The sequence below is a fragment of the Balaenoptera ricei genome, chromosome 2 (assembly GCF_028023285.1).
Source record: "Balaenoptera ricei isolate mBalRic1 chromosome 2, mBalRic1.hap2, whole genome shotgun sequence".
Classification (NCBI taxonomy): domain Eukaryota; kingdom Metazoa; phylum Chordata; class Mammalia; order Artiodactyla; family Balaenopteridae; genus Balaenoptera; species Balaenoptera ricei.
In genome coordinates, this window is record NC_082640.1 from 41,617,461 (window position 1) to 41,637,394 (window position 19,934).

A 19,934-nucleotide genomic window follows, 5' to 3' on the forward strand; every position below is an offset into this window, starting at 1 on the left:
GCCCTGAAAACTATCTGGAGACAGGGTTTTATTGGAGGACAGCTGCATAACTAATTTTAGGTTTGTGCTAGAGAAATAGGGCAGGTTTAATCTCCAGGGCAGGGAGGGGTCATAGTGACACAACGCTGGGCATCCGTCCCTACAGAGGCATCCAAGAATAACTCTCCCGGGGCTTGCTAGCATTTGGAGGCTGACACTCATTAAAGCTATTCACATCCCCTGACATGTTACTTCATCCCTGAAAGACCCCTTCAAACGCACAGGTTCTGGCATCCAAGTGGAGTTGAGTAGAACTCATTGGGGTACAACTTAGTTACTATTTGGGAAACGGAGTTCATGGGAGAAGGTGAGTAGTGGCAGAAACTTCCCATCTGCATGTTCACCTCTAGCTTTGCTGCCAGATCTCAAGCAGGCAGCCAAGTACCCAATAGAATTTATATTCATAACGAGGAACAATATTAAAGCACATCAAATTTTCCAAGATTTTGGGCACAGTATTTCTTAATGCCCCCAACAAACCTAAGAGGTAGGACTTGATATTCACACTTTGAGAAATGTAACAGTTTAGTTAAGAAAGGATAAATGACTCGCCAAGGAATCAGCTAGAAAGAGGGCGACAAGGCAGGTCTTCTGATTTTAGCACCTTTGTTCTTGTCTTGCTGCTGGAGGCTGGGGGTAAGGCAGAAGACAAGGCAGCTTTGAGAAAGAATTCAAAAGCAGAGGGAACAGATATTTATTTCGCCTTTGAGAGGAAAGAGCCATACGATGCAGGAGAAAGACTCCCCCTATCATTAAGCAAATTGGTCCATAAGTATGTGCGTTTAGATGGTAACAGAAATTTAAACAAAGTTTAGCCGCTTGTGATTGTCTTATATAGATATGGTGGTTTAGAAATCAAATGCTGGAAATAGACTGTGTAAGATACTCCGGTGGTGGTTCAAGAGCTAAGGCTCATGTATCAGACAGGGTTTATATTCCAGCTCTTTCACTTAAATCCCAGCATGTTACTTAACTTCTTTCAGCTTCAATTTTTTTTTTCCCTGTAAAATTGGGGACAGTAGTAGCACCTGCCTCGCAAAAGAGAGGAGAGGATCAAAAGAGATAATGCATGCTAAGAGCTTAGCATGGGGCAGAGCACATAATAAATGCCATGGCAATGACAGCTCTATCGAAATGGTTGGTGGAAAACCTCTCCTCTATGGAGGTTTGGTTTTAATTTGGCATTTGGATCAAGAAGGGGAATCACCTTGTCTAACTTTTACAGAACAGACCAGAAATGCAGAAATATGCCCGAGGTCCCTGAAAAGTCATTTTGTCATTGGAAACATCCACCCCTGTTTATCCCTGGGGTTACTTTCCAGGAGAAAAAAAGCAATAGAGATGGCAACTAGCATGAGTCTCTGAGAAGGGGGCTTCTGTGCTTTGTTGCTTACTCACCCTAGCTCAATCTGAATAGGGAAGACAATAAAAGCTATCAGGATCCCAGAAGGGAAGGGCCTAGTGCCAAGGTGAGCTGGGAAGGACTTGCCTAGAGGAGCTCTCCAAACAACATGGTACCCGAGTGAGTACCGTGTGATACTGGTATGTGGATGGGCCCAGGAGACATCACTAGATTTTCACATGATGTAGGGTAAGCAACCAAACATTCCTGAGCTGCCAAAGAGATACACGGAGACAACAGCAGATTAGAAGAGTCCTGGTGAGTAAGGCAAAAAGATATGGCTCATGGATTGCTGACCAAAGGACATGTTAAGACTGCATATGTCAGCAGCAAAGGCCTACACACCACGATAAAAACCGAAATATCCAAATCAAACATATTCAAATTGAATAATGGAAGTTTAAGAGGGAAATAAAATATAATTACAGAAAAACCAAGAAAGTTAATTTTTTTGGTCACTGAGCTTGTGACTCTGAAGTTTTATACTTAACTAAATGAGGATCCCTTGACAGAATTTAGTTGAATCCCATTTTGCAATACATTTGCACTTCAGAGAAGAGATTTCTCAAATGAGGTACATGCAACACTGACTCCAAAAAAAAAGGTGGTCTGCAAACAAAAATAGTTCCCTAACCAAATTAGTTTTGGAAAAGGGTATATACTACATACCCATCTTGAATATTCCGAATGTGTATTGGCTTTATGAAGGCTTTGAGAAGTCTTACAGTAAAGGAATATACCTAACTTTGTTTAATCCAGTACTTCTCAATATATTTGATGAGAAATTTTTTTTTTAACAAGATGTAATGTTTTTCACTCTAGGAAATGCTGGTGTAGAGAGCTGCAGGTGAGAATGGATGAGAATGGCATTACTGTGGTGACCCAAGAGAAAAATAATCAGGTGGAAGATGAGTCTAAGATTGATGCTGGGATGCAGAAAATCTCATGGCTGGGCATGGAAATGCTACTTTGCCAAATGACCTCATATATCTTGGAAATTGGCTGAATTTTTTCTAATATTCTTTCAAGGTCCTCGCTGAGTCACTCCCATAAATGATGGATCTTATTGGTTCCGAATATCTCTAAAGCCTGCGTCTCTGACCATCTCCCTTTTTTTAAGTTTGTGATTCACTCCACTCCAGGAGGCGGGGCCAGGGAGAATAGGCTGAGTTTCACTTTCCAATCATAAAAACACATCTCAAAACTAGCACACAATCCAAATTTCATATCAGAAATTTAGGAACCCTGAGAGCATCACCTTTCCCTATCATGTCTGGACTGTCTTTTAAGGGCTGTACTCACTATGGTAGAGTCTGTGATTAAAAGAGATACCTGAAGGCTTCAGGCAAAAAAACAAGGGCTTTTGAGTCAGACAGATCTGGCTGGATTCAAATTCCAACTCTGCCTTTTCCTAGCATTGTGACCTTGGATAAGACTCTCTCCACATCTGAATTCCCTCATCTGAAAATAAAGATGATATTATATCCATTCAGGTTGTTGTGACAATCCGAGGAAATGATGCATGGGTGGGGAGAGATGTGAGCCGAGACAGGATGAAGTCATAGAACCGTATCTACAAGGGGGAAGTCATCGCTAAGTGAACTGGAAACACCAAGAGAATATCTATGAGACCATTCCCATATCTGTATCTACTACAAAGAAGGCAAAAGTACTAAAAACTGCTCTGTACCTGATTACTCGGGTGCTCTTCTGGGTATAAGGGGTGATGACCTTGAGAAGCAGTTCCATCGCTCCATTAATTCCCAGCATGGCTCCTGTGGTGACTGAGAAAGACAAAAGCACGCTAGTTACTGACCCATCTGAACCAAGTGTTATTTTCAGCATTACAGTATGAGCCTAAAAGATAGGGGAGGTCCATCACCTTTCTTACCAAAGGCAACTTAAAAGCAGAGAAACTCTATGGTCTTTTATCCCTGGCTTGGAAGTTAAAGATCATCTGAAAAGCACACATTATCTTCCCACACTGTCTCTTTCTCAAAAGGGTCCCAAGCCATGAAATTATGTTTTTCATTTTCTGGTGGCCCATTGCCCTACTCCTTTGTATAGTCAATCAGAATAGCCAAGGCAATTGCCGAGCAGAAGACTTTTTCTGTAAGCAGATCTTTGGGTTTCTGGCAACTACTTAAGTTCAAGCTGTTTCACCCACCACCGACTTCCTATATGATACATACATGCATGCACACATACATGCATGCACACACACACACACACAGAGCCAGTATCTTAAAAAACACTTTCTTAGACGTATTTTGCTGTTTGGAGACTTCACAATGAAGAAAAGTCGTAAGTGCATGGGATAAGTTTCAATCCAACTTGGATTGACTTCTTTAAAACTTTAGGAAGCAATCTAATAAAGAAGATAGTGTCCTTTTTGTTCCACCCCGATTCCAAGTTCCCCTACAACTTTTGCACTCGGATCGCCCATCACTAAAAGGCTAAGGCTTGACTATACCTCTATCCATTAGAATGGCAAAGGAAGAATCAGTTAGGCCTCCTCAGAGGTAACTACCAGAAATTTTTGCCTTTTTGCCCAATTGGATGGCTATAAAAACAGAGTGATAGATCTGAATAATAGAAAGAGACCGAAAAGGGTAGCTGATCATCCTGGTGGCTTCAGGTAAGTATTTTGGGTACAAAACCTCTCATCTCTGATGATGCCCCAGCCACTCTGCAATATCCCCAGCACCTCACTCCACTCAGCTTACTTTAGGAAGAGTTCTGATCACGTCAAAAATAAGAGGAACCCACAGGATACAAAATGGAATCAGTTTGGCCCGAGGCAAAACTTCCAGTGGGAGAAGGAAAGAAGGTTATCTTCCAAGGTGTGACCCTTCTTCCTTTCCTTCACTGTACTGTTGTAGTAAAACAGAGACCCATGAATGCCTTGTGCTTTGGGCCAGCTTTGTTCCAGGAAATATGAGTGGACACAAGGGGGTCAGGGAGAAGCAAAGGGATAGAAACAAGGGGGGCTTATACTGGCTTGCTCCAAGCCTCAGGAAAGGAGGAAAAATGGAAAACTGGAGTCTCTAATATAGTTCATCCCAGTACAGTCCATCAGAGAGAGACTGAGGCTGATGTCTTAGTTATCACCAGGAGTGCGTGTTCCTGGAATATCCTCTATGCATTCGTCCCTCCTGAGGCTAGTACAGGCAGTCATTGAATGGATCAAAATTCAAGAATTTGGCATCCTAATCCTGCCCATCAATCTTCCCTTCCCATGGCTACTAACTCAGTCCTTACTTCTAAATTGGGAAAACATGCTGGATAAACTCCTGGCAAATAATTCAGCAAAGTTCTAGTATTAAGTAGAGTTAGGGAGGAAATAGTTTTAAGAGCATGAATTCTAGCATGGAAGACTTTAGACTTGGAACTGAAAGAGGATAACAATAAAAAGTCCTCACTAAGTTCTTCCATGCTGGATGCCTGCCCAAGGTTAGACCTCTGGCAGCTCTATAAGCAAACTCACCGGCCATCTGAGAGATGCCGAATGGTTCGCTGGCTGTCACAGACCCATTATGGTTCCAGCCAATGCCTTCTGCAGATAGGAGCTGTTTAGAAAACTTGCTGGAACTTTCAACAGTGGCTAACAATTCAACAAAGCGACAGCAACCCATGGGCTTCATGAACTCTGCTTGCCTCTCATCAGTAAAGTCAATGTGTAGAGAGTGATCGTATTTTTTTTTAATATTTTATGAAACAGTTCATACAATAAATGTTGTCTTAGAATAGGAGACACATAGCCACCTCCTCATACCCACAGGCAAATCTCAGCATTTTTCACAGCTCCCTGCTGAAGGAATTCTTCAAGATCTCTATAATCAATGTATATAATGAGAGTAAGTTATTCATCTTAACTACTCTTTACAGAACCAAAATAAGATGCTTCAAGTCTCGTGCTGCTGGCAAGCTCCAAATGGGGGTGACACACCTTCTGCCTACTCATTAATAAGAGTTGTCCTTTATACAAAGCCACAACTTCTCACTTAGATTTTCCTTTGTTAGAGATGGGTTTGGACAGATTCTTTCAGCCTCTCTCAAATATTCTCTGATTTTCTGGTCAACATATATGAGTGTGAGTGGAGATTCTGTCTGTGAACACGGAGTCAAGCATCTGTCTCATTATTCCCTAGAAATACTTTCTTTTGATGGGTCTTCCATGCTTATTCATGGAGTTAACCAATGAAACATGTCCCTACTATTTTGTTAGTTCTGAGGATAGTAACGGGAAAAGGTCACCACCTGTTTACTACCCTTATGTGTGTGATTCCTATTATTTCAAAGGACTGAGGGAAAAGATAAGAGCAGAGAAGAAAAACTAACACTTACTTAGCAACTATTATGTGACGAGCTTACCCATGAACATGATCTTACTTATCCCAACCACCAAGTCTATGAGCTGTTATTACAACTGTAATTTTACAAAGGAAGAAGCTGAGGTTAAACAGGTTAAGTGCACACATCATGACTCTTAAGAAATGAAGTCAGAGTCAAGCCCAGGTCTTCTTGGCTCTAAGCTCATGTTCTTTCCTCTAGAGAGTATTACATCTAAATAGTTGTCACTTTTGTTCTGCAGGAAAGGGGCTTAGAAAGGAGAAATAAAAGTCTGTGTTCTTTACACTGAAATAGGTGGCACAGAATATAATCTATTAATAACTGTATCTGTATGGAGAGTAGAATAAACATGAATTTTGCAGTTAGAAACTTAGCCCTCATGACTTATCTGTATGAACTCAAGCAACTTCTTCATTCTTCTAAGCTTCAATTTCTTTTTTCTTAGCTATAAAATGCTGAGTCTACATACAGGATGGTTATGATTATCAGAAATAATCCAAATCAGGAGATGGCAAATAACATCAACCCATGTGCTATGATATATCAAGTTACCTGAAAGACAATGTTGAGAAGCATTGGGAGATAAACTTTGGTAAAGGATGTCATGATCAATGAGTGACTTCAGGGACATAGTGGAGAGACTTGTGATGTGAGGGTCGCTCTTGACAGCTGTAACACATTGCTCTGTGCCTTGGACATAAGGACTGAATAAAGTCTGCCTTCCCCTGCCACAGGTCTTTTTCACCTCATAGTACTGACAGAGAGACGTAGCGTGCTAAAATGTTTTAGCTCCCAAGGGAAAACAATATGGATCTCTCACTTCAAGCACTGGCTCAAGAGTTCTCCATGGCCGAGAAGGAGATGAAGAAATAACTTCTCACCTCTACGGTCTCTAGAACATGAGGCTCCTCCTGGTTTATTTATCTTGTTGGGACTACATTTGTCCTCCACCCATGCCCTCCTTCCAACCACACCCCCAAATGGTTTCCAGGTGTCCCAGCCCAGATCTGGAAGCCACCCCTAGAGAGCCACAATTGAGTTGCTTACCACTAAAGGCAAAGACACGCAGAGCCCAGAGACAGTGGAGGAGGTTCTGGCTGTGAGACAGGTTTTTCTTCGCCAGAATCAATGTCACATCAAGTGCTTCCAATTCCAGTGCCTTCTGTCCAAACTTTTTATCTATGAACACAGATCAATCCATCTTAGTTGTGTTTCACATTAATTCTGAAGGTTGTATAATGTGTGGGGGAGAGGAAGGCAAAGATGGTGGAGTGAAGAAGATTATCATGGCCAATGAGACTTTTCGGGTCTAGTAGAAAATGCTACTAAGTATGTCCCCATTGGAACCAGATGACTCAAAAGAGCTAACCGAGGGTATACATATGGTCCATTATTCTTCAAGTAATATTTACATGAAGTCTTGTGGGTTGTGTGACTTGCACCCCCTATATGTAAAAATGTTTCTGGTTGTCCTCAAACATGAGCTACAGTTTAGCTGGGTATAAATTTCTTCCTTTAAGACAGTTCCAGAAGTAAGGATACTTAAGTTACATAACATTCAAATGCATTGTGTGAACCTTGATTGGATCCTTCTCTGAACATGTCTGTAAAAGGCATGCTGGGAACATTTGAAGAAACTGGAAGGAATATAAATATGTATGCATTGTTAATTTGTTAGATTTATGATCATGGTATTATGATTATATAGGAAAACGTCTCTTTTCAAAGAAATGCACTCAAAAGTATTTAGGAATAATGCTATCTCTAATTTTCCTTAGAATATTTCAAATAAAAATAAATAGGTTAAGGAAATATGGCAAAATGTTAACAATGGTTAGATCTAAGTGATAGGTATAGAAGAGGTCATCTTTCTATACGGTAGAGAACTTTATAATAAAACATGAAAACATAATTTCAGAAAATAAAATTTTCTCCCCAAATTTCTCTAAATTATTGATCCAAATAACATGATATTCAGTGTTGTGGGTTAGTCATTATTATCTTAATAATTACTAATAATTATTAATATCATTTAATAATTAGTAATAAGCATAAAAAATAAAGGGAAAAATATTTTTTAATTCTATGCTCCTGGCTCCCACTAGGATAATACATGACTGTGCCACCTGTCACATTTGTTTGTGTCCTTTCCGAAGTGCAATGCCCAAATCATCATGTTTGTTTTTGCAAGAATACAATCACTACCAGATTCATAGCAGGTGGAAATAAGTAAAACAGAGACAACATCCTAAACCTCGTTTACCAATATTTATCTCTGGACCAAAAGACACCGGCAAAGAGATTGTGACTGAACTCATATGACCCGTTTCCTTTATCGGAAAAGAAAGATACCTATCTGGCTCCATTCATGAGCAGCCAATCTCATTTTTGTTCTGTTCAGGTCAGCCCCTGACAGCTTGAATGTCAATATCAAGGACTACCATCTTTAATGGCAGAAGGTGTAATTATGATAATAATAATATCAAGGTCCATAACTTGAAAATCACTGCCCTGGTGCATCACTCATCTCTCTTTCTCCTATGAAACCTACATGACTCTTGTCCATCAAGCTTCTGGCGCCACATGCTAAGCAGGCAACATACAGCCTTGCTTAATCCTTACAGCAACCCAAGAATTATGTACTGAGACCCATTTTGTAGATGAGAGCCCAATGGTAACTTGCCCAAGGCCACACTGCTAATAAGTGTCAAAGCCAGGCCTGAAACCCAGATCTGACTTCCCAGCCTCTGCCATTTACTACCAGGGTGTATATCATGTCTTTTCTGTCTTTTTTTGGAGTTCACTTGGCCGACTCTTTGTTTTGCTGACTTCTTCTTATCTTTCAAGTTTGGGCTCAAATGTCACCTCTCTCTGTCCACACCATCTTAGAGGAACATCACCTTTTCTTTTCCTTCCAGTTATTATCTAGTTAATTATCATTGTCTGCTATTATCTAGTTGATTATTTACTTTCTGCCCTTCCCCACTTGAATGTAAGTCCCATGAGAGGAGGCCTCTTATCTGTCTTTGTGACTGTGATGTTCCCAGTGTCTAGAACAGTGCACAGCCCTGGGAGACACGGAGTAAATAACTGTTGAATATTCAATGAATATTGGTTCAATTGGTTTTGTCTGGAACATGCTCATGCAGGTGCTGGCTGATGGCTGGGTCTCAATCATTATTTGTGAAATGTAGAATGGGCTCAAACCACAGCTCCGAACATTGAAAGGAAAGGGTACCCCAGAGCCCTGTGCCCTTGGCTGCTGCTGCCTGCACTGAACATCAAAGATCCAACTTTCGGAGGACCTGAGCTTCTCGACTGTGATTTATGTAAGACTGCGCACAATCGGAGCTTAACTGTTATGACTAATTTGCAATGCTTACATGCATCCTGAGTGCCCAGGCTTTTTCAAATGTGCTCCAAAAATTTCTAGGGCTGTAGGGAGGTGTTTCAGTCTTCTATGAGGAAAGAGAAATGGATATGTGGCATAAGTGGAAAGAATTCTAGACCCCCATCTTCTCTTCAACCAAGGAAGCTTCACTTCTATGTGACATATTGTAGTGAGTTGAAAACCGTGCCCCAAAATTCATGCCTGCCTGGAACCTCAGAATGTTATCATATTTGGAAATAGAGTCTTTGCAGACTTAATTACTTAAGAGAAGATCATACAGATTTGGGTGGGCCCTAAATCCAATGACCAATATCCTTATAAGAGGAGAGGACACAAAGAAAGACACAAGAGTAGAAGGCCATGTGAAGATGGATGGAGAAATTGGAGTGATGTGTCTATAAGCCAAGAAACACCAAGGATTGCTGGAAATTACCAGAATCTAGGAGAGAGGCATGTAAGAGATTCTCCCTCAGAGCCTCCAGAAGGAACCAATCTTGCTAACCTCTTAATTTTAGACTTCTGGCCTCCAGCACAGTGAGAAAATAAATTTCTGTTGTTTTAAGCCACCCAGTTTGTGGTAATTCGTTACGGCAGCCCTAGGAAATTAATGCATTTACATCATGAACCTCCATATAAGATGTTATCTGTAGAAATGTTCCATTTGTTTTTAAAGTGATTGAAAACCTCCTTGGAGTATCTCCCCTCTGTCCCCCATATGCCTCATGCCCCGTGTAGTCCATGCCTGCTCTGGGTCCTGTCCTAAGCACCTAAGTACCTTGGATTTGCTGACATCTACGAACCTCTCCTAGACCCTCACCTTCCAGGTGAGGCTGGCGCTGGTCCTGCCATCACCACCAAGGTGTCTATACCTTCTTCTGCTCCTCCCTGTACTCCCCTACAAAAGCTTCCCAAATTGCTCTCATGATAACACCCCCACATGCCCTTTCAGTCATCTTTGGGTCCCAGGGGTATGGGTACCTCGTAGGCCAACTTTGGCCAGCAGCCGGAAGAGGGGCAAGAGGATGTCATAGTCTGGAGAAGCCGTCCTGGCTGTGTTCACCAAGGTCTGCAGAAGGGCTTCGCTACCACCCTTGCTGATCATGTAGCGAATCCTCCGGTCTGTGCCTGAGGGGGAAAGCAGAGGAGCGCTGAGCCTCAAATAACTACCCTCATTTCCTTGGAACAGGAAGCAGACCTCACAGCTAGAGACAGAGCAAGGATTGGTTCATTTCACCCCAGAAACCAAAACTGTGGAGTTCTTGAAGCAACTTGTGTAAAGTTGTGCTATTAGGTAAGGGGCCAGGGTTGTGGGGAGGGGGTGGGGTGTGAAATGGAGAAATAATGGAATATTTCAGAACTTGCAGCAGCTGTAATAAACGGAGCCTAAAATCTACTTTCCTGAGAATCTATTAAGTCTCAGTGTAGGTGTGCACTTGTGTTGCATGTATAGAAATATGCATATAGGCTTATGTATAATCATATACTTAATTAAAGAGGGATCAGTATCCCCTCAGCTATAGGTTTGAATCATCTACAAGAGGGTCTGGTTTGATAGCTTATCTGGAATAATTTCATGGATGGTGTTAATGATTATTTGATGCTGGCCTTCAGTAACAGATGTGCGGGAAATATGGAAACAACCAGAATAATCCCTTGAGAAACAAACATCTAATCATATGTCTAGGGATTTTGAAGAGGGTCTGGGGCTAGGGTGACGTATATTGGTCTTTCTACCTAAGAATAGCTTTAAACATCTTGCCCCAGGACAAGCTCAAAAGCAGTGATTACATTTCAACTTGGAAGGGGACCCACGTGATTCTCTATGCACTTGGACAAAGGTGGCCAACAGGGTGGGAGATTATTAGCAAAGAAGACCCTCTGATTTTTCATCTTCTACTAAAGGGGCAATAATCAGTACCTATTTCAGAAGGAGAACTCCAAGGTTTCATTCTAAGAGTTCCAGACACCACTGGACAAATTGAAGGCAGGACTATCACAGAGGACAAGTGGTTTTCACCTAAAGAGTGTACCTCACGCAGAAGAAGGGAAGTCACCCTGCCATTGGAGGGCAGCACAGCCTATGGAAAAACCTCAGTATGAGTGGACCCTTCCTCCTGAATCTGTAACCTGAGGGTTTGTGGCTTTGGAGCGACATTCACTTTGGTATTGTCTGTTTGGTGATAATACGTCTTTCTAATGCAACGTGACTGGCTACAAAGAAGTGAAAACTGAGTAAATGTTGGAATGTCCAAGAAGCTGTGTTTTCCAAGACCCTCACATGGAAATGAGCTAACAGAGAAGTGCCCCAGTTAACTCAGTTGATGCCAGTGTAGTCACCTCTGTCATCTTATCTCTGAAAATGTAGTGGCTGAACACTCTGCTAAGTCCAGCTCCTGCCTCATCTTCCTGTCTCCACTGGACATATGAAGGGAGCTGCCAATACCTGGCTCTCTAAATGGGCCACGACGAGGGAAGCAGGGGAGGCAACAGGTCGAATTGCTGAGGGCTGGAGGTCCTTGGCCCCAGGAATGAAGTATCACAGAATCACCACCAAGAGTCTAATTCCCTCCTAAGTTTGGATCACCTTAGGGTGAGTGACAAGACTGAAGAGCCCAAAGTACAACCATCCCATGGTGATTCTGTCTCTCACAGAAAACTTGAGCTGGAGCAAACCCCCAGGCTACATAGGTCTCTGGGAGACACCACAGCTGCATGCTTCCATGTCCACCATACAAGGGATGAGGGCATGGTTTACTCACCAACAGAAAGCAGATCTCCGAGGACCTGGAGGATGGTCAGGGTGGACTCCCTGTCAGAGGAGCTCTGCAATGAAAGCACAGGCAGCCACTTTTAAGACGGAAGGTGAGGGTGCAGCCACTATGGAGAACAGTATGGAGGTTCCTTAAGGTTACCATATGATCCAGCGATCCCACTCCTGGGCACATATCCAGAAAAGATGAAAACTCTAATTTGAAAAGATACATGCACCTGAATGTTCATTACAGCACTATTTACAATAGCCAGGACATGGAAGCAACCTAAATGTCCAGATGAATGGATAAAGAAGATGTGTTACATATATACAATGGAATATTACTCAGCCATAAAAAAGAATGAAATAATGCCATTTGCAGCAACATGCATGGACCTAGAGATTATCATGCTAAGTGAAGTAAGTCTGACAGAGAAAGACATATATGATATAACTTATATGTGGAATCTAAAAAAAAATTATTCAAATGAACTTATTTACAAAACAGAAATAGACTCCCAGACATAGAAAACAAACTTACGGTTACCAAAGGGGAAAGGTGGGGGGAAAGATAAATTGGGAGTTTGAAATTGACATGTACACACTACTATATATAAAATAGATAATCAACAAGGACCAACTGTATAACACAGGGAACTGTACTTAATATTCTGTAATAACCTAAATGGGAAAAGAATTTGAAAAAGAATAGATAAATGTATATGTATAACTGAATCACTTTGCTGTACACCTGAAACTAACACAACATTGTAAATCAACTATACTCCAATATAAAATAAAAATTAAAAAAAAGAAGGAAGGCAAAAGAAAGGAGGCGGCATGGTCAGGGTACACATGGGAATGGCAGGGCTGTGTTTCCTTCCATTGAGAAAGACTTCCTGCAATAAGCAATGGTTGAAGGGTTGTTCCTTAAATAATGACTATGAGGGGACTCACTGAGTTAAGGTCTCAGGGGTTCTGCCACCATATTTAGACTTCAGGACCCTTCTTTGGGGACCCATTTTTTTTAGTAACATCAGCAAGATGGGCAAGAGAATAAACATTGATAATTTATGCAGAAACAGCAAATGAAAGGGGCTTTGTAGGCCAAGTTAGCATAGTTCTCACTTATTTCAGGAGGCTTGGATTATTGTTAAATGCAGGGCAAACAGCAGAAACAGAAACCCACTAAAATGTTCTGATGGAAAGAGTTCCCTGACTGACAAGGATGAATTTTTATTTTCTCAAGAGGCACCTAGGGTAGCACCAAATCACATGATATAGATGCTCTATGGGATGCTTGCAACGCTTGACACTCTACCCTTTGTTATACAGAAGAGGACACTGAGATTCAGAGGGAGGGAGGATTATTCAAGTCCTCTGTGGTAACCCACAGAGAAAAACCCAAAGTTACAGCCCAGGCCAGGTTCCCAAAAATCAGGCCAGTGTTTGTTGCACTGTAATATGCTAATTTTCTAGATCACAAGAACTTATTTATCTACTAGTTGCAAGTTTGTACCCATAAACAACACCTCTCCAAATCCCCCACTCCAGCCCCTGGTAACCATCATTCTACTCTCTGTTTTTGCAAGTTCAGCCTTTTTAGATTTCATATATCAGTAATATCATACAGTATTCATCTTTATCTGACTTATCTCACTGCACCTAATGCCTTCAAGATCCATCTGTGTTGTTGCAAATGGCAGGATATGCTTTTTCTCATGGCTGAATAATATTCCATTGTATGTATATGCATCTTCTTTATCCGTTGATCTGTTGAGGGCACTTAGGTTGCTTCCATATCTTGGCTATTATGAAAAATGCTGCAGTGAACATGGGTGTGCAGATGTCTCTTCCAGACACTGCTTTCAATTCCTTTGTATATATAGCCAGGAGTCCTATCTTACACCACTCACAAAAATTAACTTGAAATAGATCAAAGGTTTTTTTTTTGGTTTTTTTTTTTAGTTTTTGGCCCCACTGCATGTGGGATCCTAGTTCCCCAACCAGGGATTGAACCCACAGCCCCTGCATTCGAAGTGTGGAATCTTAACCACTGGACCTCGAGGGAAGTCCCAGATCAAAGATTAAAATCTAAGACTTGAAACCATAAAACTCCTAGAAGGGAGGAGACCTTCAAGATGGTGGAGGAGTCAGACGTGGAGATCACCTTCTTCCCCATAAATACATTAGAAATACATCTACATGTGGAACAACTCCTACAGAACACCTACTGAATGCTGGCAGAAGACCTCAGACTTCACAAAAGGCAAGAGACTCCCCACGTACCTGGGTAGGGCAAAAGAAAAAAAGAAAAAACAGAGACAAAAGAATAGGGATGGGACCTGCACCTCGGGGAGGGAGCTGTGAAGGAGGAAAAGTTTCCACACACTAGGAAGCCCCTTCACTAGTGGAGTGGGGGGTGGCAAGGGGGAACCTTCAGAGCCACGGAGGAGAGCGCAGCAATAGGGGTGCACAGGGCAAAGCAGAGAGATTCCCGCACAGAGGATCAGTGCCGACCAGCACTCACCAGCCTGAGAAGCTTGTCTGCTCAACCATCAGGGCGGGTGGGGGCTGGGAGCTGAGGCTCGGGCTTCGGAGGTCAGACCCCAGGGAGAGGACTGGGGTTGGCTGCATGAACACAGCCTGAAGGGGTTAGCGCACCACAGCTAACCGGGAGGGAGTCCGGGAAAAAGTCTGGAACTGCCTAAGAGGCAAGAGACCATTGTTTCACTGTGTGAAAGGAGAGGGGATTCAGAGCACCGCCTAAACAAACTCCAGAGACGGGCACGAGCCGAGACTTTCAGCGCGGACCCCAGAGACGGGCCTGAAATGCTAAGGCTGCTCCTGCCACCACCAAGAAGCCTGTGTGCGAGCACAGGTCACTATCCAAACCGCCCCTCCTGGGAGCCTGTGCAGCCCACCACTGCCAGCATCCCATAATCCAGGGACAACTTCCCCGGGAGAATACATGGCGCGCCTCAGGCTGTTGCAATGTCATGCCGGCCTCTGCCGCTGCAGGCTCGCCCCGCATCCGTACCCCTTCCTCCCCCCAGCCTGAATGAGCCACAGCCCCCTAATTGGCTGCTACTTTAACCCCGTCCTGTCTGAGTGAAGAACAGATGCCCTCAGGTGACCTACAAGCAGAGGCGGGGCCAAATCCAAAGCCGAACCCCAGGAGCTGTGCGAACAAATAAGAGAAAGGGAAATCTCTCCCAGCAGCCTTAGGAGCAGAGGGTAAAATCCCCACAATCAACTTCATGTACCTGCATCTGTGGAATACCTGAATAGACAATGTGTCATCCCAAAATTGAGGTGGTGGATTTGGGAGCAACTGTAGACTTGGGGTTTGCTTTCTGCATCTAATTTGTTTTTGGTTTTATGTTTGTCTTAGTTTAGTATTTAGAGTTTATTATCATTGGTAGATTTCTTTATTGATTTCTTTGTTCTCTTATTGTTTTTATATAGATATATATTGTTTTTTCCTTTTTCTGTTTTTGTGAGTGTGTATGTGCATGCTTCTTTCTGTGATTTTGTCTGTATAGCTTTGCTTTTACCATTTGTCCTAGGGTTTTGTCTGTCCACTTTTTTTTTTAGTACAGTTTTTAGCACTTATTATCATTGGTGGATTTATTTTTGCTTCAGTTGCTCTTTTCTTTATTTATTTTTTCATTATTTTTTAAGTTTTTAATTTTTAATAGTTTTTAAATTTTTTAATTTCAATAAATTTATTTTATTATATTTTATTTTTTTCTTTCTTACCTTCTTTTTTTTTAATCCCTTTTCTTCTGAGCTGTGTGGCTGACAGGGTCTTGGTGCTCCAGCCGGGTGTCAGGCCTGTGCCTCTGAGGTGGGAGAGCCGAGTTCAGGACATTGGTCCACCAGAGACCTCCTGGCTACATGTAATATCAAACTGTGAGGGCTCACCCAGAGATCTCCATCTCAATGCTATGACCCAGCTCCACCCAATGACCAGCAAGCTACAGTGCTGGACACCCTATGCCAAACAACTAGCAAGACAGGAACACAACCCACCCATTAGCAGAGAGGCTGCCTAAAATCATAATAAGGTCACAGAACCCCAAAACACACCACCAGATGCAGTCCTGCCCACCAGAAAGAGAAGATCCAGCCTCATCCACCAGACACAGGCACCAGTCCCCTCCACCAGGAAGCCTACCCAACCAACTGAACTAATCTTAGCCACTGGGGACAGACATCAAAAAACAATGGGAACTATGAACCTGCAACCTGCGAAAAGGAGACCTCAAACACAGTAAGTTAAGCAAAATGAGAAGACAGAGAAACACACAGCAGATGAAGGAGCAAGGTAAAACCCCACCAGACCTAACAAATGAAGAGGAAATAGGCAGTCTACCTGAAAAAGAATTCAGAGTAATGACAGTAAAGATGATCCAAAATCTTGGAAATAGAATGGAGAAAATACCAGAAACATTTAACAAGGACGTAGAAGAACTGAAGAGCAAACAAACAATGATGAACAACACAATAAATGATATTAAATATTCTCTACAAGGAATCAATAGCAGAATAACTGAAGCAGAAGAATGGATAAGTGACCTGGAAGATAAAATGTCTCAGAGACATCTGGGACATTAAACTCACCAACATTCGAATTATAGGGGTCCCAGAAGAAGAAGAGAAAAAGAAAGGACCTGAGAAAATATTTGAAGAGATTATAGTTGAAAACTTCCCTAATATGGGAAAGGAAAGAGTCAATCAAGTCCAGGAAGCATAGAGAGTCCCATACAGGATAAATCCAAAGAGAAACACACCAAGACACATATTAATCAAACTATCAAAAATCAAATACAATGAAAAAATATTAAAAGCACCAAGGGAAAAACAACAAATAACATACAAGGGCAACCACATAAGGTTAACAGCTGATCTTTCAGCAGAAATTCTGCAAGCCAGAAGGGAGTCGCAGGACATATTTAAAGTGATGAAGGGAAAAATCTAAAACCTAGATTACTCTACCAGCCAGGATCTCATTCAGATTCAATGTAAAAATTAAAACCTTTACAGACAAGCAAAAGCTAAGAGAATTGAGTACCACCAAACCAGCTTTACAACAAATGCTAAAGAAGCTTCTCTAAGCAGGAAACACAAGAGAAGGAAAAGACCTACAATAACAACCGAAAACAATTAAGAACATGGTAATAGGAACATACATATCAATAACTACCTTAAACGTAAATGGATTAAATGCTCCAAACAAAAGACATAGACTGGCTGAATGGATACAAAAACAAGACCCATATATATGCTGTCTACAAGAGACCCACATCAGACCTAGGGACACATACAGACTAAAAGTGAGGGGATGGAAAAAGATATTCCATGCAAATGGAAATCAAAAGAAAGCTGGAGTAGCAATACTCATATCAGACTAAATAGACTTTAAAATAAAGACTATTACAAGAGACAAAGAAGGACACTACATAATGATCAAGGGGTCAATCCAAGAAGAAGATATAACAATTGTAAATATTTACGAACCCAATATAGGAGCACCTCAAAACATAAGGCAAATGCTAACAGCCATAAAAGAGGAAATCAAGAGTAACACAATCATACTAGGGGATTTTAACACCCCACTTTCACCAATGGACAGATCATCCAAAATGAAAATAAATAAGGAAACACAAGCTTTATATAATACAATAAACAAGATGGACTTAATTGATATTTATAGCACATTCAATCCAAAAACAGCAGACTACACTTTCTTCTCAAGTGTGCACAGAACATTCTCCAGGATAGATCATATCTTGGGTCACAAGTCAAGCCTCAGTAAATTTAAGAAAATTGAAATCATATCAAGCATTTTTTCTGACCACAATGCTATGAGACTAGATATCAATTACAGGAAAAAACCTAAAAAATACAAACCCATGGAGCCTAAACAATACACTGCTAAATAACCAAGAGATCACTGAAGAAATCAAAAAATCTCTAGAAAAAAATGACAATGAAAACCCGATGACGCTAAACCTATGGGATGCAGCAAAAGCAGTTCTAAGCTGGAAGTTTATAGCAGTACAATCCTACCTTAAGAAACAAGAAACATCTCAAATAAACAACCTAACCTTACACCTAAATCAATTAGAGAAAGAAGAACAAAACAACCCCAAATTTAGCAGAAGGAAAGAAATCATAAAGTTCAGATCAGAAATAAATGAAAAAGAAATGAAGGAAACAATAGCAAAGATCAATAAAACTAAAAGCTGGTTCTTTGAGAACATAAAAAAAATTGATAAACCATTAGCCAGACTCACCAAGAAAAAAAGGGAGAAGACTCACATCAATACAGTAAGAAATGAAAAAGGAGAAGTAAAAACTGACACTGCAGAAATACAAAGGCTCATGAGAGATTACTACAAGCAACTATATGCCAGTAAAATGAACAACCTGGAAGAAATGGACAAATTCTTAGAAAAGCACAACCTTCTGAGACTGAACCAGGAAGAAACAAAAAATGTGAACAGACCAATCACAAGCACTGAAATTGAGACTGTGATTAAAAATCTTCCAACAAACAAAAGCCCAGGACCAGAGTGCTTCACAGGCAAATTCTATCAAACAATTAGAGAAGAGCTAACTCCTATCCTTCTCAAACGCTTCCAAAATATAGCAGAGGGAGGAACTCTCTCAAACTCATTCTACGAGGCCACCATCACCCTGATACCAAAGCCAGACAAAGCTGTCACAAAGAAAGAAAACTATAGGCTAATATCACTGATGAACATAGATGCAAAAATCCTCAACAAAATACTAGCAAACAGAATCCAACAGCACATTAAAAGGATCATAATCATACACCATGATCAAGTGGGGTTTATCCCAGGAATGCAAGAATTCTTCAGTATATGCAAATCAATCAATGTGATAAACCATATTAACAAATTGAGGGAGAAAAACGATATGATCATCTCAAAAGATGGAGAAAAATCTTTTGACAAAATTCAACACCTATTTATGGTAAAAACCCTCCAGAAAGTAGGCATAGAGGGAACTTACCTCATCATAATAAAGGCCATATGTGACAAACCCACAGCCAACATCGCTCTCAATGGTGAAAAACTGAAACCATTTCCTCTAAGATCAGGAACAAGACAAGGTTGCCCACTCTCACCACTATTATTCAACATAGTTTTGGAAGTGTTAGCCACAGCAATCAGAGAAGAAAAAGAAATAAAAGGAATCCAAATCAGAAAAGAAGTAAAGCTGTCACTGTTTGCAGATGACATGGTACTATACATAGAGAATCCTAAAGATGCTACCAGAAAACTACTAGAGCTAATCAATGAATTTGGTAAAGTAGCAGGATACAAAATTAATACACAGAAATCTCTTGCATTCCTATATACTAATGATGAAAAATCTGAAAGTGAAATTAAGAAAACACTCCCGTTTACCATTGCAACAAAAAGAATAAAATATCTAGGAATAAACCTACCTAAGGAGACAAAGGACCTGTATGTAGAAAACTGTAAGACACTGATGAAAGAAATTAAAGATGATACAAACAGATGGAGAGATATACCATGTTCTTGGATTGGAAAGATCAACATTGTGAAAAGGACTCTACTACCCAAAGCAATCTACAGATTCAATGCAATCCCTATCAACCTACCAATGACATTTTTCACAGAACTAGAACAAAGAATTTCACAATTTGTATGGAAATACAAAAGACCCCGAATAGCCAAAGCAATCCTGAGAAAGAAAAACGGAGCTGTAGGAATCAGGCTCCCTGACTTCAGACTATACTACAAAGCAACAGTAAGCAAGACAGTATGGTACTGGCACAAAAACAGAAATATAGATCAATGGAACAGGATAGAAAGCCCAGAGATAAACCCACGCACATATGGTCACCTTATTTCTGATAAAGGTGGCAAGAATATACAATGGAGAAAAGACAGCCTCTTCAATAAGTGGTGCTGGGAAAACTGGACAGCTACATGTAA

General features: G+C 41.1%; 1 protein-coding gene across 5 annotated transcripts in view; it reads right to left on the minus strand.

Moving 5' to 3' along the window:
- AGBL1 (AGBL carboxypeptidase 1) overlaps positions 1-19,934 on the minus strand; it is an 805,162-nt gene that overhangs the window by 725,686 nt on the left and 59,542 nt on the right. For all 5 annotated transcript variants that reach the window (XM_059912528.1, XM_059912527.1, XM_059912526.1 and 2 more), the window contains exons 2-5: positions 11,945-12,008; positions 10,164-10,310; positions 6,842-6,973; positions 3,132-3,225 (exon numbers count right to left, since the gene is read on the minus strand). In XM_059912528.1, coding sequence (XP_059768511.1) covers positions 3,132-3,225; positions 6,842-6,973; positions 10,164-10,310; positions 11,945-12,008 — 437 coding nt within the window. The remainder of the gene's footprint in view (positions 1-3,131; positions 3,226-6,841; positions 6,974-10,163; positions 10,311-11,944; positions 12,009-19,934) is intronic.